Here is a 24130-nt window from a genome sequence, read left to right as displayed (position 1 = left end):
CAGAATACCCAGCGTCTGACCTGCTCTTATAGCCGCAGTATTTATGTGACTGGTCCAGTTAGATTTCTGGTTAATGGTGACCCCCAGGATGGTGATGGTGGGGGATTCGGTGATAGTATTGCCACTGAATGTCAAGGAGAGATGGCTGGACTCTCTTGTTGGAGATGGTCATCACCTGGCACTTGTGTGGCATGAATATTATTGTTTTGTGGCGATCTGATAAATTGCTATGAAGGAAAATGAATAGGGTTATGCAAGAGACCAAATTCCAGGCCACAATTCCTGGAATCTGGGCTGCTCAGTCGTAGTGACATAAATTGAGAACGCCAAGTCCTTTGAGCTTATGAAACTGCAAGTCTTTGAGGCATTCACAGGTTCTTGGAGATGCACCTATATCAGGGTTTCATAATTGCTGTGTTTTGAATAAACAGTGGAAGACTTGACAGTCAGTGTCGGCTGACAACGTGCTATATTCCATTCGTCTGAAGCACAGTAATATGTGATTAGTATTATTTGAAATGGGTATGTGTTTGCAAGATGCACTTTGCTTGGTGGTAAATGTTGTTATCTCGCAGAATTGCTGTTGCATGTATGATAAGCTCATGTGTCTCAATGTTTAACTTTTCTTTTGGCAGGCCAGGATGGCTCCTTAGTTGGCTGCCGACTTGGTGTCCCACATCTTTGTCCCTTCTCAAGGATGCTGAGAATAAGATGTTACAGGGTAAGGAGAGATTGGTTAGCACTCCTGTCTATTGGATTTTCTTTATATTTGTTGCTCTGATAGTCTTGGATATGCATCACAAAAGTTCTTGAATTTAAAAGTTCCACTGCATTTATACAGAGTGCTGGTCAGACCTCATTTGGAGTGCTGTGTTCAGTTTGGGCACGTTACCTTAGGATGGAGATACTGACAGAGGGGGTTAGTCGTGCATCCGTTCATCAGGGGAATATTTGGGACAAAGGGTTGAGCTATGATAAGGGACTAGGTAAACTTGACTGAATCCCCTGCAGATGATTGAGGTTTTTTTTTTAAATGGAATAGATGGTAAATGACTCCTCTCTCCAATAGGAGAATTTGCAAGGTGACGTAATGTTAGAATTCGAGCTCAGCTAATTAACAATGAATCCGGGAAATCTTCTTCACATAAAGGGTTGGAAGGATTTGGAATGCACTGCTCCAAAAAGTCATTGATGCAGAATTAATTGAGGGGTCGCAAATAGAAATAGATGCTTACGTGGGAAGTAAGAGATTATGGGAGTGGAGTATTTAAGAAGAGAGTAGACATATATATGTCAGACACGAGACTCCCAAAGCAAGCGCTCTACTCGGAACTCCTTCATGGCAAACAAGCCAAAGATGGGCAGCAGAAACGTTACAAGGACACCTTCAAAGACTCCCTGATAAAGTGCAACATCCCCACTGACACCTGGGAGACCCTGGCCAAAGACCGCCCTAAGTGGAGGAAGCGCAACTGGGAGGGCGCTGAGCACCTCGAGTCTCATCGCCGAGAGCATGCAGAAATCAAGCGCAGGCAGCGGAAAGAGTGTGTGGCAGACCAATCCCTCCCACCCCTTCCCTCAACAACTATCTGTCCCACCTGTGACAGAGACTGTGGTTCTCGTATTGGACTGTACAGCCACCTAAGAACTCATGTTAAGAGTGGAAGCAAGTCTTCCTCGATTCTGAGGGACTACCTATGATGATGATGATGATGAGAGATATATATGGTACAGACTGTCAATATTAGAATTAATGCTATGTTGATCAATTGAACATAAGAACATAAGAATTAGGAGCAAGAGTAGGTCATTCGGCCCCTTGAACCTGCTCCACCATTCAATGACATCATGGCTGATCTTCTACCTCAACTCCACTTTCCTGCACAATCACCGTATCCCTTAATTCCCTTAATATCCAAAAATCTGTCGATTTCTGCCTTGAATATACTCAAAGACTGAGCCTCCACAGCCGTCTGGGGTGGAGAATTCCAAAGATTCAACACCCTCTGAGTGAAGAAGTTTCTCCTCATCTCAGTCCTAAATGGCCGACCCCTTATTCTGAGACTGTGACCCCTGGTTCTAGACTCCTCATCCAGAGGAAACATCCTCCCTGCATCTATCCTGTCCAGCCCTGTAAGAATTTTGTATGTTTCAATGAGATCACCTCTCATTCTTCTAAACTCTAGAGAATGTAGGCCTAGTCTGCTCAATCTCTCCTCATGGGACAATCCCCCCATCCCGGGAATCGGTCTGATGAACCTTTGTTGCATTCCTTCAATGGCAAGTATATCCTTCCTTAGGCAAGGAGACCAATACTCCAGGTGTGGTCTCAGAAGGATCCTATATAATTGCAGTAAGAAGTCTTTACTCTTATACTCAAATCCTCTTGTAATAAAGGCCAACATACCACTTACTTTCTTAATTGCTTGCTGAACCTGCATGTTAACTTTCAGTGATTCGTGTACAAGGACACCCAGGTCCCGAAGATTACCAACATTTCCCAATCTCTCACCATTTAAAAAATACTCTGCTTTTCTATTTTTCCTACCAAAGTGGATAACTTCACATTTCTCCACATTGTATTCCATTTGCCATGTTCTTGTCCACTCACTTAGCCTGTCTATATCCCCTCACAACTTACATTCCCACATAGCTTTGTATCATCAGCAAACTTGGATATATTACATTTGGTCCCCTCATCCAAATCATTGATATTTATTGTGAATAGCTGGGGTCCAAGCACTGATCCTTGCGGCACCCCACTAGTTACAGTCTGCCAACCTGAAAATGATCCGTTTATTCCTACCCTCAGTTTTCTGTCCGTTAACCAATCCTCAATCCATGCTAGTATATTACCCCCAATCTCATAAGTCCTAATTTTGTTCAAATACCTCTTGTGTGGCACCTTATCAAATGCTTTCTGAAAATCCAAATACATCACATCCACTGGTTCCCCCTTATTTATTCTGCTAGTTACAACCTCAAAAAACTCTTAACAGATTTGTCAAACATGATTTCCTTTTCATAAATCCATGTTGACCTCTGCCCAATCCTATTATTATTTTCTATGTGCCCTGTTACCACGTCCTTAATAATAGATTCAAGCATTTTCCCTACGACTGATGTCCGGCTAACTGGTCTGTCGTTGGGAAATGGGCAGGGAAGTGGAGCTGAGTCCATGATGAGATCAGCCATGCTCTTATTAAATGGCGGAGCAGGGGCTCGAGGGGTCAAATGGCCTACTCCTGTTCCTATTTCTGATGTTCTTAGTTCCCCGTTTTCTCTCTCCCGCCTTTCTTAAATAGTGGGGTTCCATTAGCTACCTTCCAATCTGCAGGAACTGTTCTAGAATCTATGGAATTTTGGAAGATTACAACCAATCCATCCGCTATCTCTATAGCCACCTCTTTCAAAACCCTAGGATGTAGACCATCAGATCTAGGGGATTTATCGGCTTCCAGTCCCATTAATTTCTCCAGTACTATTTTTTTTAACCAATATTCAAATCTTTCAGTTCCTCATTCTCACTAGACCCTTGGTACTCCATTATTTCCAGGAGGTTTTTTTATGTCTTCTCCGTGAAGACAGACACAAAGTATTTATTTAATTTCTTTGCCATTTCCTTATACCCCATTATTATTTCTCCTGTCTCAGCCTGTAGGGGATGACAATTGGTATGACAATAGACCTAGATATATGTCTGATAAGTACAAGGTTGAAGTAGGTAGGCATAAGTACATAATGGTTACTGTGCTGATACGCCAATGGAAATGTCATCTATGCCAAGTAACCGGTTATGGTTAAATGGTGGAGATATGGGAATGGATGGCTATATTGGAGTTTTACTTGGTTAGTTTTGCTTGACGGGCTCAGTACTCAGTAGGCTCCCATACTTTCTCATGTTATAGAGTTCACCAAGAGCAAGAGGACATTGTATTGGTTGACGAACTAAATCATTCTAATAGCACTGTTGAAAATGGTTCCTAACCTTGTTTGATTGTCTCTGCAGCACACCATCCAGTTCTACACTGTAAACTGTATTTAAGGACCTTTTATTCAGAAAGGGAAGAAGGACGAGGACAAATTGTCTTGTGGGAGTTAAATCTCAACAGTTATCTTCGACTAGTTTACCATCCAAACATCATAGTACTGAAACCTATTGAGTAGATTGGACCTATATTCTCTGGAGTTTGGAAGAATGAGAAGTGATCTCACTGAAATGTCTAAAATTCTTTGAGGGCCTGACAGGGCAGATGCTGAGCGGCTGTTTCCCCTGACTGGAGAGTCTAGAACTAGGGGTCATAGACTCAGGATAAGGGGTCAGCCATTTAGAACGGAGCCGAGGAGAAATTTCTTCACTCAGAGGGTTGCGAATCTTTGGACTTCTTTACCCCAAAGGGATGTGGATGCTCAGTCGATGAGTATATTCAAGGTTGCGAGCGATAGATTCTTGGACATTAAGGGAATTGAGGGATATGGGAAAAGGGCAGGAAAGTGAAGTTGAGGTAGAAGTTCAACCATGATCTTATTGAATGGTAGAACAGGCATGATGGGCCTTATGGCCTACTCCTGCTCCTACTTCTTATATTCTTAACCTGCTACCCATGAAGTTCTAGGCTACATAGAAACATAGAAAATAGGTGCAGGAGCAGGCCATTCAGCCTTTCTAGCCTGCACCGCCATTCAATGAGTTCATGGCTGAACATGAAACTTCAGTACCCCCTTCCTGCTTTCTCGCCATACCCCTTGATCCCCCGAGTAGTAAGGACTTCATCTAACTCCCTTTTGAATACGGTGCTGCTTTGCACTGCCTCGAGTTTACAAGTTCTATAGGTTGCTGGATTTTCCTTCAGTAACTTGTTTAGTTTGTTTTCTTCCTCCTCTCACTCAATTTAAATAAGCTTTGAGAATTTCAGAAACATCAACGAATTCCTCAGTTTTGTCCCAAATTCAGATGCAGGAAATTCCTTGTACATGAAGGAATTCAATATCTCCTGCACAAAAAACCTCCCAGAAAAATTAGATGCCAAGGGTAGGGAGCTATACTTTTAGGGTACTTTGCAAAATAAAAGGCTGCATATTAGACGCATTGGGTAAAATGTATCCATCGGCACAAATTGGGTACTAAGGGAATCAAAGGATATGAGTATAGGGCGGGAAAGTGGAGGTGATGTAGAAGTTCAGCCAAGATCTTATTGTCCGAACAATCCAGGCTGTAAAAGAGCTTTGGGTTTAATGGGTTTCGAACGGACTAAATTAGATCAAGCTGACTCTCTAAATCCTAGTTGGATTGCTGATTCATCAGCCTATTGTTTGGCTAATGTACTAAGTTCAGAAAGTGTTCAGAAAAGAAAATCAAATTGATTTTAACTACTTTATATTTTGCAGGTGTCAGACATAAATTTACAAAAGAGTATGTTTCGGTACCAAGTGGCAACAAGATATGGACATTAATATTCAGTCAGGATACGCCTAACAAAACTCCACTTGTTCTGATTCATGGATTTGGAGGGGGAGTTGGACTTTGGACTTTGAACTTTGATGCACTTAGCCTACACCGCACTGTGTATGCTTTTGACCTTGTGGGATTTGGCCAAAGTAGTAGGCCACATTTCAGCAGTGATTCAGAAATGGCAGAAGCACAGTTTGTGGAGTCTATAGAGGAATGGAGGGCTAAGGTGGGAATGGAGAAAATGATTTTATTGGGACATAACCTTGGAGGCTATTTGGCTGCATCGTACACAATTAAATACCCACAAAGGTAGGTTGAAAATATTTTGTACAAATAACAGGTTTGAAGAATTAGCAGGAAAAGGCAAATGTGGAGGGTTTCAGCAAGTAGTTTCGATAAATCACAAGTTTCTAGTTATCTCCACCACTCCAAAAGTTGAAGTAACAATTTCTTGTTTGATCTACAATTTCTGCTCATGATTGTCATGAATCACCTGACGGGTTACTTCTGTCAAGGGCGTGAACTGTAGATATCTCCCCATTCTCAGTCAATGGACGGCAGATTCCCCTCATTCTCACTCAGTGGGCTGCAGATTCTGATTCATTCTCACTCAATGGACTGCAGCTTCCCTTCAGTCTCAGTCAATGGACTGTAGCTTCCCCTCATTCTCAATAGACTGAAAATTCCCCTCATTTTCAGCCAATGGACTGCAAATTCCCTTCACTCTCAGTCAATCATAGAATCACAAAAATTTAAAGCACAGAAGGAGGCCATTTGGCCCATTGCGTCTGTGCCAGCTGACAAAGAGCTCTGTCATAATCCTGCTTTCCAGTTCTTGGCCTGTAGCCTTATAGGTTATGGCACTTCTGGTGCATATCCAAGCACTTTTTAAATGCTATGATAGTTTCTGCCTCTACCACTTTTTGATACCCAGATCCCCACTACCTTCTGGATGAAAAGATTTCTCCTAAAATCCCCTCTAAACTTCCTACCAATTACTTTAAATCTATGCCCCCTGGTTATTGATCCCTCTGCTAAGAGAAATAGGTCCTTCCTATCCACTCTATCTGGGCCTATCATAATTTAATACATCTCAATTAAATCTCCCCTCAGCCTCCTCTGTTCCAAAGAAAACAACCCCAGCCTATCCAATCTTTCCTCAAAGCTAAAATTCTCCAGTCCAGGCAACATCCTCATAAATCTCCTCTGTACTCTTGCTCGTGCAATCACATCTTTCCTGTAATGTGGTGACCAGAACTGAATGCAGTACTCTAGCTGTGGCCTAACTAGTGTTTTATACAGTTCAAGCATCACCTCCCTGCTCTTATATTCCAAGCCTCGGCTTCTTAACCACCATATCTACCGGCCCTGCTACCTTCAGGGATCTGTTTATATGCACTCCAAGGTCCCTCTGTTCCTCTACACTTATCAGTGTCCTACCATTTAATGTGTATGCCCTTGCCTTGTTAGCTCTCCCCAAATGCATTACCTCACACTTCTCCGGATTGAATTCCATTGGCCACTGTTCTGCCCACATGTCCAGTTCATTAATATCTTCCTACGGTCTACAGCTTTCTTTTTCATTATTAACCACACAGCCAATTTTTATATCACCTGCAAACTTCGTAATCATACCCCCATGTTCAATTCTAAATCATTGATATATACCACAAAAAGCACAGGACCCAGTACTGAGCCCTGCAGAACCAAACTGGTAAAAAGCCTTCCAGTCACAAAAATACCCAGCAACTATTAACCTTTGCTACCTGCCTCTGAGGCAATTTTGGATCCGACTTGCCACTTTGCCTTGGATCCCATGGGCTTTACTTTCATGACCAGTCTGCCATGTGGGACCTTATCCAAAGCCTTGCTAAAATCCATATACACTACATCCAACTGTTACCCTCATTGACCCTCCTTGTTACCTCCTCAAAAAATTCAATCAAGTTAGTCAGACATGACCTTCTCTAAACAAATCCATGCTGACTGTCCTTGATGAATCCATATCTTTCTAAATGAAGTTTTATCCTGTCCCTCATAATTTTTTCCATTAATGTTTCAACCACCGAGGCTAGGCTGACTGGTCTGTAATTATTCGGTCTATCCCTTTCTCCCTTTTTAAATAACGTCACAACGTTGCAATCCTCTAGTCCATCACCACACTTGTAAGCAGAGAGGATTGGAAAATGATGGTCAGAGCCTCTGCTATTTCCTCTCTTGCTTCTCTTAACAGCCTGGGATATATTTCATCCAGGCCTGGAGATTTATCCACTTTCAAAGATGTTAAATCTCTTAATACTTCCTCTCTCACTATGTTTATTTCATCTAACATTTCACACTCCTCCTCCCTGATTGCAATGTCTGCATCGTCCCTCTCTTTTATGAAAACAGACGCAAAGTATTCATTAATCATCATACCCACGACTTACATCTCCACATACATGTTACCTTTATGGGGCTCAAATTTCCCCAAGAGTTGCCCCGTTTTTTTTGGAGTAAGTAGCTTTTTTTGGAGTAACTTAAAAATTGCAAATTTCCCCATTTAACTTGCTCCAGTGTAAGTCAGTTAGTTAGGTTTTTTTCTAGTTTAGTTTGTTCTTTCCAAAAGGGGACATAACAAGCCACGTACGCCTCTTCTGGCCGTAGAAGCAAATTTGGCCAGCTGAAAGTTACTCCAAACTAACTTAGGCTAGTGTATGTGGCCACTTTTGTAGGCACAGAAAAACCTTAAGAAATCAGCGCAGGCAGCCAGAGATGGCAGGGGTGGGGTGGTGGGGGGGGAAAGGTGAGTTAGAGGATTCTAAAGCACTAAAGACCAGCACAACATCGTTAGCACAACAGCTGCACAACATAATCAAAAATAAATGAAAGATAAATCAGCTACTGAAAATAGAGCAGTCCTACCTTGCCGACTGCAGAACGCATCGGCTAGCCCTCCCGCTAGGGCTAGGGGCGGCAGGCATGCATGACTGTAGGGCAGAGGGATTTTTACTTTTTATAGTTGTCCCTAAATATTGCGTGGTCCTAATGGAACATGATTCAGTTTTAATGCAAAATATCTTTTATTGGATATTTTACAGTGCACTTCAACGACAACAACAGCAAAGAAAGGCTCCACCCACATCTGGGGAAAGTGCACTTCCTCATAGGGTCGGTGATGGTTGTGGGGGGGGGCGTTGGGGGCCCGGCTTGGGTCTCACCAGTGGCTGGTGCATGGATTGAAGTGGAAATGGCATTTAAGTATCCGGCCTTTGTGCCCTTATTGCAGAAGCTAACTCCCTCATGGCATCAACCATTGTTTGCACACCCTCTGAAATGCCCGCCCTCACTTCCCGTCTCAGTGCTGAGATTTCACCCGAAGTGTCGCTATCTCATCACGCACCCCACTGATGGCCGCCACGAGTGATCTTGTGAGGGTATTGGTTTCCTCAGCCAATGACACAACCTGATTAACACCTGCTGAGGGCTGCATCTCAGGAGAGACTGGTTGGCTTCTCCTCCCCCTCGTCGTGGGTCTGCCTAGTGGCATCCCTCCAGTGTGAGGCGCAGGCTGGGACGGTGGGGGACTGGGTGTCCCAAGATGCATTTCACGATCGCCACTGGGACCCGCAACCTCGGAAGGTGTGAAACCCTGGAATGTCGCCATGGAGCTCATGGAGGTTTCTGGCAGTGTGATACCCTGTACTATGGACTGATCCATATCGCGGTCAGCATTCTCCTGTGAACACATTTCCATGGAGCCCTCCTCCCCCCACCCGCCTTGGTCTGGAGCACACGCATCAGGATCTTCTAGTGGATCTTCAGGATGTTGAGGAATGTCTTCTTCTGCAAAATACAACGGAACAGTCAAATGGTTAGCAGCACAGGAGGGGGCAGGATGGGTGGCATGAGTAGTCTGATGCATAGCAGGTCAGTCAGCAGGTTGACTTGAAGGGCGACCATGCATTTTAATGACTCACCCTCACCCTCGCGTGTGGGTCCAGCTTGTGCAGAACTGATTCTTTTTCTGCTGGTGCAACTCAGCAAGGCAGTAACCCTCTGTCCCAGGGGTGACAGTTGGTGCAGATTTGGCAGTCCTCCTCCTGTTCTAATTCTTTCCCTTTTGTTGTGGGCCAATTTCTTCTGCAAAGACATGGTGCGCTTCTGATGGGTGGGACACATACAGATGGTCACATTTTCCATTGCAATTCAATTTAAAGATAAAGATAGTACTTACACTCACTACTTGACCAACATCCTGCCATTTCTTCTTGCACTGGCTTCCAGATCTTGCGGTATTGACCCCAGCGGAGTATTCTTCTGCAACTAGGTTCTATCTTTTTCTCATTTCCTTGGGTGAAACTTTTGTGGGACCACTCTTGCTGATATGCAGTTCCAGCCATTTCTCCTCAATGACAATGACTAGTTTCTCCACTTCCTCATGGATGAAATTCTTTGTTCGTTTTGCATGCTCTTGTGCCATTCGTCTATTGGACTCACATTCAGTTAATGTTCAAAAATCACACTTCTCACCTTTTTTCCACCTATCCAGCACTCCTTTCCACTCCCTCAGCCACACAAAAATCAATATTTAAACCGTACCTTTATATATGCTCCATCACCGATGATACTGAGGACGCTCTCCCTTTAATTGGCCAATTGCCAAGCTTCCTTTTGCACTGCGCATGTGTGCACACTGAAACGTCCATTACGCATGCGCGCACGCTCAAACAGACATGTGTTCCCCTGTCGGCACTCCACAAGACGCTGGGCCCTAGCCGCCACCCCCCCCCCCCGAGCAAGCGCGGCTGAAGCTTCGCTCTCCACCCCCCAGGCTCTGCAGCGCCACGCAGATGGATCCGGACAACGAGGGAGCGGCCAAAGTGGAAGGTAAGTTTTTGCCGCTTTTTTTGCCCCAAAAAGTCAGCATCCCAACCCTAACTGCAGCGCTCTCGGTGGCTGGGGAAATTTGGGCCCATGGTCTCTAATAGGCCCTACTCTTTCTTTAGATATCATCTTGCTCTTAATGTATTTATATAACATCTTTGGGTTTTCCTTGATTTTATTTGCCAATATTTTTTCATGTCCTCTCTGCTTTTCTAATTCCTTTTTTTAATTTCACCCCATCACTTTTTATACTCCTATAGGGTTTCTGCAATGTTGAGCCCTCAGTATCTGTCATAAGTTTCCCTTTTTTTCTTTATCATCCCTTGTATGCCCCTTGATATCCAGGGGGTGCTGGACTTGTTAGTCCATCCTTTATCTTTAAGGGAACATACTTGCCCCGAACCCTCACTATCTCCTCCTTGAATGCCTCCGACTGCTCTGACACCTTCAAGTAGTTGTTTGCAGTCCACTTTGGCTAAATTCCATCTTAGCTTAGTAAAGTTGGCTTTTCCCCAATTGAGAACTTTTATTCTTGGTCTACCTTTGTCCTTTTCCATAACTACCCTAAATATAACTGAATTATGATCACTACCACCAAAATGCTCTCCCACTAATACCCCTTCCACCTGCCCAGCTTCATTCCCTAAAACTCCAGAACCGCCTCCTCTCTTGTTGGGCCAGCTATGAACTGGCTAAAAAAAGTTCTCCTGAATGCATTTTAAGAATTCTGCTCCCTCTATACCTTTCACACTAATTTTATCCGAGTTAATATTTGGGTAGTTAAAATTCCCTACTATTACTGCCCTATTTTTGCACTTCTCAGAAATTTGCTTGCAAATTTGCTCGTCTGTCTCCCTCTGACTGTTTGGGGGTCTATAAGAACACTTTCAGCAGTGTGATCACCCCTTTTTTGTTCTTCAGTTCAACCCATATGGCTTCATTTTATGATCCCTCTAACATATCCCACATTACCACAGTGACTACATTTTTAAAAGTACTTCATTGGCTGTAAAGCGCTTTGTGACATCCACGGCCAGATCAGCCATGATCTTGTTGAATGGCGGAGCAGGCTCAAGGGGCTAGATGGCCTACTCCTGTTCCTAATTCTTATGTTCTTATCCAGTGGTCGTGAAATGCTCTATATAAATGCAAGTCTTTCTTCCTTGATATCATTCCTACTCTCAGCTGTAATTGTTCCTTTAAACAATACTTAGATTCCCCCCCTCCTTTTTTATCCCTCTCTCTATCTTGTCTGAAAACCCTGTTGAGCTGCCATTCCTGCCCTTGTTTCAGCCATGACTGCAGATTCCCCTTCATTCTCTCTCAATGGACTGCAGATTCTCCTCATTCTCAGTCACTGGACTGCAGATTCCCCTTCATCCTTGGTCAAATGAGCAGCAGATTTCTCTTCAGTCTCGGTTAATGTTGTTCATGATGAGCTTTAAAAGATTATTAATCAGTTGTCAGTTTTCCATCAACTTGTGAAGCTCCATCACTGGAACTCCATCTGGAACTAGAGTTTCAAAACCTGAGTTGAGACACAAATCTGTTGGCCTGGCCATAGTTAACAATTTAGACTAGGTGCAAATAAAATTCACAAGAATGATACCAGAACTGAGAGGATATACTTATCAAGAAAGATTGAATAAGCTGGGGCTCTTATCTGTAGAAAAGACAAGGCTGATAGAGATCTTTCGGATTATGAACGTGTTTGGTAAGGTCGACATGGAGAAGATGTTTCTAATTGTGGGAAGAAGTCCAAAACTTGGGGCCATAAATATAAGATAGTCACTAAGGAATTCAGGAGTAACTTCTTTAACCAGAGAATGGTGAGAATGTATAACGCGACTTGTTGAGGCAAATAGCATAGATGCATTTAAGGGGAAGCTAGATAAACATGAGGAATAAAGGAGTGGAAGGATATGCTGATAGGGTGAGGTGAAGTAGGGTGGGAGGCATTGGCATGGACCAATTGGGCCGAATGGCCTGTTTCTATGCTGCAGACTCTATGGGCTGGATATTTACTGGGGCAGGCTCTAGGCAGGAAGTCTGGGTTTCCCTGCATGCTGTGGAAATTTTACTCCACAGCGTGCACCTTTAGGCCCCAACATGTTCCCCATCTGGAAGTCAACTTGATTGACAAGCTTGCTTCCAGTAGGGCGGGGAAGACTTCGGAGGAGGTCTGATCCCTGACCCTGGGGTGGGGGTTGCCCGATCCTGAAAGCGGGTCAGACGCTTCAGCCTGGGGGGGAGGGGATTTGTATGGAGAGGGTCTGATGGTGTGGTAGCTTGGGGGGCTGGGAGGATGCACTCCTGCACCTCATGGCCCACAAAGAGTGCTCCCTGAGGCTGTCCTCGACTTGTTGCTGGTGCCAGGTTTCCCGAGGCCCGGGAAAACCTGCAAAGCCGGTTATATCTGAGGCTTCCAGTTTCATTAGCATATTTAAAATGCCAACCTGCCTCCTGGGACTGAGTTGGCTGCCCGCCCCTTGTCTCACCTCAGTAAAACCTGGACGTCAGTGGGTTGGAGATACGCTTGGAATTTTTGCCCATTTAACCTCTCAACCTGCTCACTCATGTTGAAATTGCCACCCCCCCCCCCCCATATGTTACACAAAAGCATCCAATCAAGTTACTAAGAAATATTAAAAAATAATGAAATAATTTTGGCTGCATCCTTCACTAAGATATACAGCTAATGATAATGTTTCTGATGTAACAAACACAAAAAATTACAAAATTCTGAAAAATATCGCTCGATCTACCTATAAAATAGATCATATAATGTTAGAATTATCTGTAAGATGTTTTGGCTGCATGGTCCTGTCCTTCTGGAGCCTGAGTTAGGATTTTTACCTGAGCCTTGAGTGCTGGGGACAAATTCTGTGAATTTAAAATTCTTATCCTTGTTTTCAAATCCCTTCATGACCTTGCCCCCATTCTTACCTCCGTAACCTCCTCCAGCCCTGCAATCCTTCGCGACCTCTGCGCTGCTCCAATTCTGGTTTTGCATATCCTCGATTTTAATCACACCACCATTGGCGGCTGTGCCTTCAGCTACCTAGGCCCTAAGCTCTGGAATTCCCTTCCTAAACCTCTCCACCTTGCTACCAGTGTTCCTGTTAATTTTTTTGGGTGTGCAGCCCAGTTAAGGGTTCACGCACCCAAAACGGTTTTCCCCATTGAAAAGCCGGCGAGCTGTCTGCACGAGAGGTCCAGAGAGCTGTGCAGCCATGCAGCTTAAAGGGAACATTGCTCGCTACCTCTCTTTAAGATCTTCCTTAAATCTGCCTGTTTGACTAAACTTTTGATCACCTGTCCTAATATCTCCTTATATGGCTCAGTGTCAAATCTTGTTTGATTATACTCTTATGGAGTGCCTCGGGATGTTTTACTACGTTAAAGGCGCTGTATTAATACAAGTTGTTGTTTTGTGCGCACGCATGCATCGTGGATGTTAATATCCTCACCCTGCTCCTGTGGAACGACAATATTCAAGAGGACACCGTGATAATCCAGGTCACATAAAAAGAATGTAGAAAAGGACCTGAGTTACAGATGTTGACAAATTTGTTGTGGGTGAAAGAAAATTTTCAAATAGCCACCATGAGCTGTGAGGGATAGAAAAAAATAAAATGAAAGAATCATTTTATTAACTTTTTTTGTGAAGTTTAATCCTAAATAATAATGCTGCTGTTTCACAGAGGGGGAACGGATGTGAGGCTGGAGGGGGATGTTTACAAGGTGCTTTGATGCTGATGTTAGACATTGCAGCTGCAATCCATCAGTTAGCCAGGCCTGGACACACAGAATGACTAATCTATCTGTTCAAGACTCTGTTCTTTGCCAGTGGAAACCTAGTGGGCAGTGACGGCTTCAGGAGGAATTACAAATCTATTGTGAGAATTAAGGTGGAGAATAATATCTTATGTAATCATGGTAAAAAACTGTAAAAAGAGAAGGGAGAAGGCAAGAATAAATAAGTTTATTTGCATATTAACCAAATCTTGCAATTCACCGTGGCAGGTAGGTAAAAAAAAACGTTATAGTTAAATTAATTGAGAATGAGAGCTTGGGGGAGGAAAGAATAAAGTTGCTTGCATCGTAAAGTTTTGTAAAGTGAATAGTACTACAAATATTGTTCCTACCTATCAAATGCATCCAGTGCATCTCCAGCAATGGCTTCTTTTCCCTCTCCTTCACTGTCACCACTGAGGTCCGCCAAGTTTCTATCCTTGACCTCCTCTTATTCATCCACTTGATGCCCCCAGCAGCCACAGGCACAGGTCCACATGTACATTGATGATGCCCAGCTCTACCTCTTCACCATGTCTCTTGACTGCTTCAGTGCTGTCAGATTGCTTGTCTGGCATCAAGTTCTGGGTGAGTCACGACTTCCTCCAGCTGAACATTGGGAAGATCAAAGTCACCATTTTTGGTCCCCACCATAAACTCCGCTGTCTTACCTTTGACTCCATCCCCTCCCTTTGACTCCCATCCCCCTCCCTAACCATTCTTTCAGGGTGAACCAAGATCCCTAACTTCTGCCTCTGCAACATTTCCCAATTGCACCCTTAAAATTAGAGGAAGGCCATTCAGGAGCAAAATTAGGAAGCACTTTTTCACGCAATGGGTGGTAGAAATCTGGAATCTATCCCAAAGACTGTGGTTGCTGGGATAATTGGAGCGTGTTGAGTAGCACGGCAAAGTGTACCGACCAAAAAAGCTGGCAGGGGCACTGTCCAACAAAAAGCTTTGCTTTTTAAGATGAATTTGGGTGGCATGGCCGCGCAGCAGCAGCGCGCACCCTGATGACGTCAGTACGGCCGCAAGCTCCATACCGCAGCGGAAGTCAGTAGCTTGCGGAGGAAGTCCACACCGCCGAGAAAACTCCCGCACTGAAAATGCATCATGGGGGCCAATCGACTGGAACGCGGCGGCCACTCAATTTTGCCGAATGGCCGCCGAAAACCCGCAATAACGGTCCTTCCTGGGACCTGAATTTCGGCCCCTGTATCTCAAAACCCAATTGTTAGAGCATCAGTGGAGCTTTCTCTCTTACTGTACTTTTATCCGCTCCCTTTTGCTTCTCTCTTGGTTTCTCTCCCTCTTTCTCTCTCTTTCTCCCCCTGTATCTTTTGCTCCCTAATCTTTCTGTATCTCCCTCACCATTGTTTCAGTGTTTCTCGCTCCTCTTTCTTTCCCGGTTCTTTCTCTGTTCTTTGATTCTCCCTCTTTTTTTTTCTTATCCGTTCCTGTTTTGCTAATTTTTATTTGTGTTTCACTTTCTGTGTCTCACTCTGTTCCTTGTGTTTCTCAGTCTTTCTGTATGTTTCACTTTTCTTATTTGTGTCTCTCACTCGCTTTCTATGTTTCACACTCTGATCTCCCTGTGTTTGACCCTGGGTGCTAAGGTGCTGGATTATGGGCTTTATAAATAGAGACACAGAGTACAAAAGCCAGGAAGTTATGCTAAAGCTATATAAAACACTAGTTCGGCCCCAGCTGGAGTATTGTGTCCAGTTCTGGGCACCACTCTTTAGGGAGGACGTGAATTCTTTAGAGAGGGTGCAGAGCGATTTACTAGAATGGTTCCAGGGATGAGGGATTATAGTTACGTGGATAGACTAGAGAAGCTGGGGCTGTTCTCCTTGGAACAGCGAAGGCGAAGAGGAGATTTGATAGAGGTGTTTAAAATCATGAAGGGTTTAGATAGAGTAAATAAGGAGAAATTGTTTCCAGTGGCTGAAGGGTCGATAACAAGAAATTTAAAGTGATTGGCAAAAGAATAGAGGCGACACAAGGAAAAACTTTTTTATGCCACGAGTGATTAAGATTTGGAATGAACTGTCTGATATTGTGGTAGATACAGATTCAATAGTAGCCTTCAAAAGGGAATTGGATAAATACTTGGAGAAAAAAATTGCAGGAATATGAGGGAAGAGCGAGGGAGTGGGTTTAACTGGCTTGCTCTTCGAAAGAATTGGCACAGACTCTTTCTGTGCTATACTATTCAAGGATTCTAATTGTAGCAAGCACACCGAAACCGAAATGTCAAAGAACAATGCCATCACATTGAACTTTTGGACATTACAGCATGGAGCCTCCACCCATTTATCCAGCAATTTTTAGCCACGTCTTTCTACTCTGATAATGATCTGTGTTTCAAAGTTCAACTTCGGATGATACGGCTGAAGTGAAATTATCTGACGAAATTTAACTTTAACATACTGTTCAAAAAAGCATTTTAATTTCTATCATTATTAATTTTTATTTTCTTTAAATTTCCTCCTTCTCTACATTCTGCTGTGGGATTATCTCATCTGAATTTTCACACTGCTGCTTTAGAGGCTTCAGTGTCCTGTGAGATCGGATGGCGAGAACCATGACAGAGGACTTCACAAGCCCCACTGCTGCCCTTAGATAGTCGTGGCTCAATGGGTAGCACGCTCACCTCTGAGACCACACCTAGAGTACTGCGTACAGTTTTGGTCTCCTTATTTAAGGAGGGATATACTTGCATTGGAGGCAGTTCAGAGAAGCTTCACTAGGTTGATTCCTGAGATGAAAGGGTTGTCTTATGAAGAAAGGTTGAGCACGTTGGGCCAATACTCATTGGAGTTTAGAAGAATGAGAGGTGATCTTATTGAAACATATAAGATTCTGAGGGGGCTTGACAAGGTAGATGCTGGGAGGATGTTTCCCCTCGTGGGGGAATCTAGAACTAGGGGCGACAGAATAAGGGGGTCACCAATTTAAGACGGCGATGAGGAGGAATTTCTTCTCTCAGAGGGTCGTGAATCTTTGGAATTCTCTACCCCAGAGAGCTGTGGAGGCCGAGTCATTGAATATATTCAGGGTGGATATAGACAGATTTTTGAACGACAGGGGAATCAAGGGTATGGGGAACAGGCAGGAAAGTGGAGTTGAGGCCAAGATCAAATCAGCCATGATCTTATTGAATGGCGGAGCAGGCTCGAGGGGCCGTATGGCCTACTCCTGCTCCTATTTCTTATGTTCTTATGAGTCAGTAGGTTGTGGGTTCAAGTCCCACTCCAGAGACTTGAGCACAAAAATCTATGCTGACACTTGTATTGCAGTACTGAGGTAGAGCTGCACTGTCAGAAATAGCGTCTTTCGAATGAGACATTAAACCAACACCTCTCAATTGATCCCAAAAGATCCCACGGCACTATTTCAAAGAGAGCATGCTATGCGAGCTTTGGGACTCTGTACAACCTCTGCTTCACTAATGTCAAACACTTAGGGGGTTGAAAACCACCAAATCCCCATACACTTCAGGGAGAAACAAGGCAGGAGAATTGTGAAGCACTTATTGAGGGAGTGAATAAACACTAAAGAGGTTGCAAAATGCTGGCATGTTGGCACTCTAGTGTAGTACTGAGGGAGTGCTACACTGTTGGAGGTGCCGTCTTTCAGATGAGACATTAAACCGAGGCCTTGTGTGCCTCTAGGGTGGATATGAAAGCTCCCATGGTTCTATTCGAAGAACAGCAGGGGAGTCCTCCCCCAAGTCCTTGCTAATATTTATCTTTCAACCAACATCACTTAAAAAAACCCAGATTATCTGGTCATTATCACATTTCTATTTGTGGAAGCTTGCTGTGTGCAAATTGGCTGTTGTGTTTCCTACATTACAACAGTGACTACAAGTATATAATTGGCTGTAAACGCTTGAGGGCATCCTGAAGTCATGAAAGGCGCTATTTAAATGCAAGTCTTTTTATCAGAAAATCACACCCCAGTTACTTACGTAAAATCTGTTTGTAAGTGGCTGACATATTAACGTGAATGCATTTACTTTATGTGCTTTGTGCAGGGTAAAGCACCTCATTCTGGTTGAGCCATGGGGATTTCCAGAGCGACTTAATCACACAGACCAGGAGCGACCAATGCCGATCTGGATAAAAGCCGTGGGTGCAATGCTGAGCTCGTTCAACCCATTGGCAGGTCTTAGATTAGCTGGGCCCTTTGGTAAGGAAACTCAATGTGCTATGTTTTATTTCAATAGTATATTACTCCAACAAATCTAGTTTTGGTTCCGTACATAAGGAAGGATATACATGCCTTAGAGGGGGTGCAATGAAGGTTCCTGAGATTGATTCCTGGGATGAGGGGGTTGTCCTATTAGGAACAATTGAATAGAATGGGCCTAATTTCTGTGGAATTTAGAAGAACGAGAGGTGATCTAATTAAAACATACAAGATTCTGACAAGGTAGATGCTGAGAGGCTGTTTCCCCTGGCTGGAGAGTCTAGAACTAGGGGTCACCGACTCAGAATAAGGGGTCGGCCATTTAGGACTAGGGTGAGGAGAAATTTCTTCACTCAGAGGGTGGTGAATCTTTGAAATTCTCTACCCCAGAGAGCTGTGGATGCTCAGTCGTTGAGTATATTCAAGACAGTCTCAATTGTCTCCCAGCAACCATAGGATTTTAGGGAAGAGAGTTCCAGATTTCCACTACCCTTTGTGTGAAGAAGTGCTTCACCCCTCAACAGCCTAACTCTAATTTTAAGGTTATGTCACCTCATTCTTGATTTCCCCAATAGAGGAACTAGTTTCTCTTTATTTACCCTATTGAATCCTTTTTATAATTTTAAACACCCCGATTAGATCACCCCTCAGTCTTCTGTACTCAAGCGGTGTTTGGGCAAATGGCTCCAGTACATGCAGCTTCTCTGGGTTTTAGTGCTATGTGTATTTTTCTTGCTTGTTTTATTGGTAGCTGTTTGCTGACTGCTGGGTCTTGATTGGCCGTTTTTGTATCTCTCTTTTGATACCTCTTAATTCGTAATTTTCCGTTGCAATCTTCATTGGCATGTTCAGCCATGAACTCATTGAATGGCGGTGCAGGCTAGAAGGGCTGAATGGCCTGCTCCTGCACCTATTTTCTATGTTTCTATGTTCTCTACCTGTTCTGTTGCGATTTGTTGTTGTTTTATGAATGTGAGCCAGTCGGGTGCAAGAATTTGCACATGACAAAGGTTGGATACATGAAGTGTGATGGGGACAGACACCTGGCAGATACTAGACTGTTTTAGTAGACTTCCCTCCGGTGTTGCTATGAGATGTCGGAATATGTATAATCCATCCTCTGCTTGCCCCATGCATTCCTGTGCTGCGTTAAGGCCTCATCTGTCGATTGCAGCAGAGCTGCTGTGCCCCAACTGTCCAGGTTTTCTCATCTTGTGGATTCTCCAGATACAAACCCGCAGTTGCTGGCTCTGGCCTCCCCCTCATTATCCTGGCACCTCCTGAGATCCTGTGCCAATTTGCCATGAGCAATCAGGCTACAGGAAGACACCAATTTCACCTTCTCAGTTCCTAATCGCACTGTTGTTATTCAAAGGCCGTTACTATTCATAGGATCATGAAAAGAAAGAACTTCCCTTTATATAACGGAGTGTCTATTTCTCCTGCCCTTTTTCTGTCCTTCTGCGTCTGCATCCTGTCGACTCTGCCTCCGATGCCTCCCGCCTGAAACTGGAAATGGGGCCCCGCAATGGACAGACCATGTTTTTCCTCAGAGCCTGCAAGCGGCGAGGAGAGAGAGACACGGGGGGTGGGGGGGGGGAGAGGGCTATTGGGGGGGGGGGAAGGAGGGAGAGGGATGGGGGGGGTGGGAAGAGAGACACGAGGGGGGGGGGGGAAGAGAAAGGGATGGGGGTGAGAGAGAGGGATGGGGGAAATAGAAAGAGGAGGGAGAGAGAGGGACATGGGGGGGGGGGGGAGAAGAGAGACACAGGGGCGGGGGGGAGTAGAGGGGAAGCGGGAGGGGAGAAAGGGAACTCAGGGAAAACGGATCACGTTCTTCCAACCCCCTTTGCATCCACACCCAATTTCTCGGAAAGCTCAGTGCGTATGTTACAAGGGACATCGTTGGACTGGAGAAGTCACAACATTGTCACTATTCACTACATACCCAATAAACCTGTTAACAATCCGTGACCCCCATACAATGCCCCATCTATGGCGGCGGCGGGGTGGGTGGTACGGTCAGGCACATGCTGGCGTAATGGACTTTGACTGGGGGAGGCAGCACATGTGCTCGGGTAAGAGACATTCGGCTGAAACTTTGTGGTTTTTGGGGAGATCTATCCTCTGTGGCTTCTGAAGTCAAAATGGATAGAATTACAATTTGTAGAACTTGGGCTGGGTGGTTCCAGTTACACATTCAGAGAAACTTCAGAGTGTGGCTTATCCTCCAAGCGGACCAATCAGCAACAGGTCATGTGATAATGGAGAGCCAATCAGAGACAAGGCGGCCATTTTGGCACTACAAATAAACGCATCCTTTATATAGTGTCTTTCTCAGTTACTTTTTTTTTGATCACTATTTATGTAGCCAAATGTATTAGCCCAAATAGCACAAATGACCAGTTAATCTGCTCTATAGTGTCAACTGTGGCTCAGTGGGTAGCACTCTCATCTTTGAGTCAGAAGGTTTGTGGGTTTAAGTTCTACTCCAGAGACTTGAGCAGAAAATCTAGGCTGGCACTCTCAGTGTCAGTACAGAGGGAGTGCTGCACTTCGGAGGTGCCTTCTTTTGGATGAGATGTTAAACTGCACCGTCTGCTCTCAGCTGCACGTAAAAGATCCCATGGCACTATTTCAGAGAAGAGCAGGAGAATTCTCTCCAGTGTCCTGTCCCTCAACTAAAAAAAAAATCATCTGATCATTTAATTCATTGCTGTTTGCTGTGCACAAATTGGCTGCCATGTTTAATAGATTACAACAGTGACTACACTTCACAAAGTAGTTCATTGACTGTAAAGCACTTTGGGACGTAAGTCGCTATAGAAATGCAAGGTTTTTTTTCTTTCTATAAAAATTCTATGAATTGTAAAATCCCCTTTGAGTAGCAACCACATAAGAAACTGACAATCAACTGATTTTATTTCGCTGCAAAAATATAGAAGCTAGAAGTGGAAATGAAACTTCTTTCAGTTGTGAAATGTTTCTTATATTTATCACAGGTCCAATTCTAGTGCAGCGATTAAGACCTGACTTCAAGCAAAAGTTCTCCTCTGTGTGCGAAGATGAAAATACGGTCACAGAATACATTTATCACTGCAATGCACAAACTCCTAGGTAAGCACTGATGCTTTTTTCTTCAGTTATTTCTTTAAAGACTGACAGTTTCCTGGAGTTTCATCACATATATTTTGAGCTTAACCATAAATTACAGCAACTGCTCGACCAATATGGGGTGATTGGTCAGTTCAAATCACCTTAACCAGAGTAAACGAGTTAAAATGAATCTTTGACAAATGTGTGCATTTAATGTTAGTTGTAATGTCCAAAATGCTGAAACCTCAATTTTAAACTGATATTGTGATCAAGAATTTCTGACTTGTAAACCAGAAATACTTGTATGTACTGAGGCTAGTTTAGGGTTATGAAAATAGCATTCATGGTTGCTACCATTATTTTCACAATACTTCAATCTTTCATTCATTAGCTGTCATAAATAAAGGCTCAGGTAGTTCATATTGCTGAGAAATCATAAAATAAGTGGTTTAAGTATCCCTTTTATTTAAAAAAAAACTTGCATTTATAAGCGCCTTTCATGACCACCGGACGCCCCAAAGTGCTTTATAGCCAATGAAGTACTTTTGAAGGGTAGTCACTGTTGTAATGTAGCAAACGTGGCAGCCATTTGCACACAGCAAGCTCCTACAATCAGCAAAGTGATAATGACCAGATAGTGATGTTGATTGAGGGATAAATATTGGCCAGGACACAGGGGAGAACTCCCCTGCTCTTCAACTAGTGCCACGGGATATTTTATGTCCACCTGAGAGGGCAGACGGGTCCTCGGTTTAACGTCTAATCCGAAAGACGCGCCTCTGACTGTGCAGCACTTGCTCATACTGCACTGGAGTGTCAGCCTGGATTGTGTGCTCAAGTCCCTGTAGTGGAACCCTTCTGACTCCAAGGCGTGAGTGCCACAAATGAGCTGAGGCTGACACCATTTACTATAGAAAGGAATTTAGGTTGATTCAGACTTTAAAGATGAACTGTTGTCATTCTGACTTGTCTTTGAGCTGATGTTTACGACTATCTTGTTCTTTAGACTAGATAAATTCCACTAAGCACACTTTTGCGGCTGTGAAAAGCATATTGGAATTGTTTGTGTCTTAAAGAAGTAGCTGTTAGTTGTATTCAAATGGTGTACAGCAATTTGGTGTTAATTGTATTCAGGTGGTGGGTATTAATTGTGCATATATATATATATACAATATATATATCGGAATAGTCTGGGGAGGTTTGCAAGCTGATCTTCGGGGTGCACGGTATGTAATGTGTGTCTCTAAATTAATGCTTGTAAGTAACTAAAGACTAAGCTCTAGTGTTCTATTCTTCACCACCTGGTTACCCGACTTTTAAAAGAAGGGCTCGTTGTTTTGCGAAGCTCCATTTATGCTTTTTTGATTAACTTTAAAAACACCTCTTCAAATAGTTACTATTGTAATTGGTTACACTCGCAGTGTTTTAACTTGATAATTGAAATTTGTTGCTTGGATCTCAAATAAAAAGATGACATTAAACAGAAAATCATGGAATTGAGTTCCAGTGCCTCATCATAGGCGGTCCCTCGAAACGAGGATGACTTGCTTCCACGCCAAAAAAGGATGAATTCACAGGTATTTCAATGAAGGACCCGAACTACATCTTGAAGGATGGAAGATGCCTGTGCGTGGATTTTTTTAACATGTGGTGGTCGTTGCACACCAGCCACCAGACGGGCTTGACAGAGCTAGGTCTTGGTCCAGTGGCAAGGATTACCCAAGACGAACTGGAGACCAGCTCTGCTGCACGGACCTAGTGCGCACACATCGCAGTGTGGGCTGGCCCGTGCTGCCCCTTGGCACCTGGCCCCAAACTCATGCTTCCCTTGGGCCCCGATCACATTGCTCTACAATCTCTCGCCGATCCTTTGCCCCGACTTCGCCGCTCCTGCTGTACCTACCCACGCTTCAATCACCGACTGGGCCTTGATGACGCCACTCTTCGCTGCCGTCGCCCTCCTGCACCAGCTCGCGCTGCTCCCTGAAGTGGTATGCCTCCACACTGCTTCGGGCGGCCATACCTCTGCTCCTTTTATGGTTCCTACCTGCCACTGGTGTTCTCACGCAGGTTGGGGCCTCCACGCTGCATGAGAACACCAGTGCCAGTGCAGTCGTGACTCAGGAAACTCAATCGCTCTGACGTGCTTTCCTCAATTGTTTTTTTTATTTATTCTTGGGAAGTGGGAGTCGCTGGCAAGGCCAGCATTTATTGCCCATCCCTAGTTGCCCTTGGAAAGATGGTGGTGATCTGCCTTCCTGAACAGTTGCAGTCCTTGTGCTGAAGGAACTCCTGCAGTGCTGTTAGGTAGGGTGTTCCAGGATTTTGACACGGCAACGATGAAAGAACAGTGATATATTTCCAAGTCAGGATGGTGTGTGACTTGGAAGGGAACGTGGAGGTGGTGGTGTTCAGTTTTGACCATTCTTTGTTCAAATACAGATTGAGCTCGCTCCGCATTAATTGGTCTATCTCAGAAATGGAGAAAATCTGTAGAACTTAACACCACATTCAAATTCCTTTTGATAGTCAATCACACGCTGGTTTTAGGACACAATTATCTGTACTATCAAAATGGCCGCATTGTCTCTGATTGGCTCTCCATTATCACATGACTTGATTGCTGATTGGTCCCCTTGGAGGATAAGCCACACCCTGAAGTTTTTCTGGAATGTGCAACTGGAACTGCCCAGCCCAAGTTCTGACTTTGCAATGTGTAAT

At 44.0% G+C, this 24130-nt stretch overlaps 1 protein-coding gene across 1 annotated transcript; it reads left to right on the top strand.

Moving 5' to 3' along the window:
* Positions 1 to 638: 638 nt before the first annotated feature.
* Positions 639 to 21430, top strand: LOC139243990 (1-acylglycerol-3-phosphate O-acyltransferase ABHD5-like; the record flags this gene model as incomplete). The annotated part of the gene is made up of 4 exons (XM_070870935.1): positions 639 to 721; positions 5389 to 5761; positions 18159 to 18313; positions 21316 to 21430. Coding segments are annotated over exons 1-4 (653 nt in total), but the record flags the coding sequence as incomplete, so codon positions are not given.
* Between the last annotated feature and the right edge of the window lie 2700 nt (positions 21431 to 24130).

This window comes from Pristiophorus japonicus, unplaced genomic scaffold (assembly GCF_044704955.1).
Source record: "Pristiophorus japonicus isolate sPriJap1 unplaced genomic scaffold, sPriJap1.hap1 HAP1_SCAFFOLD_1953, whole genome shotgun sequence".
Classification (NCBI taxonomy): domain Eukaryota; kingdom Metazoa; phylum Chordata; class Chondrichthyes; family Pristiophoridae; genus Pristiophorus; species Pristiophorus japonicus.
The sequence above is the reverse complement of the archived record's forward strand: the minus strand, read 5'-3'. Positions and strand labels throughout refer to the sequence as shown.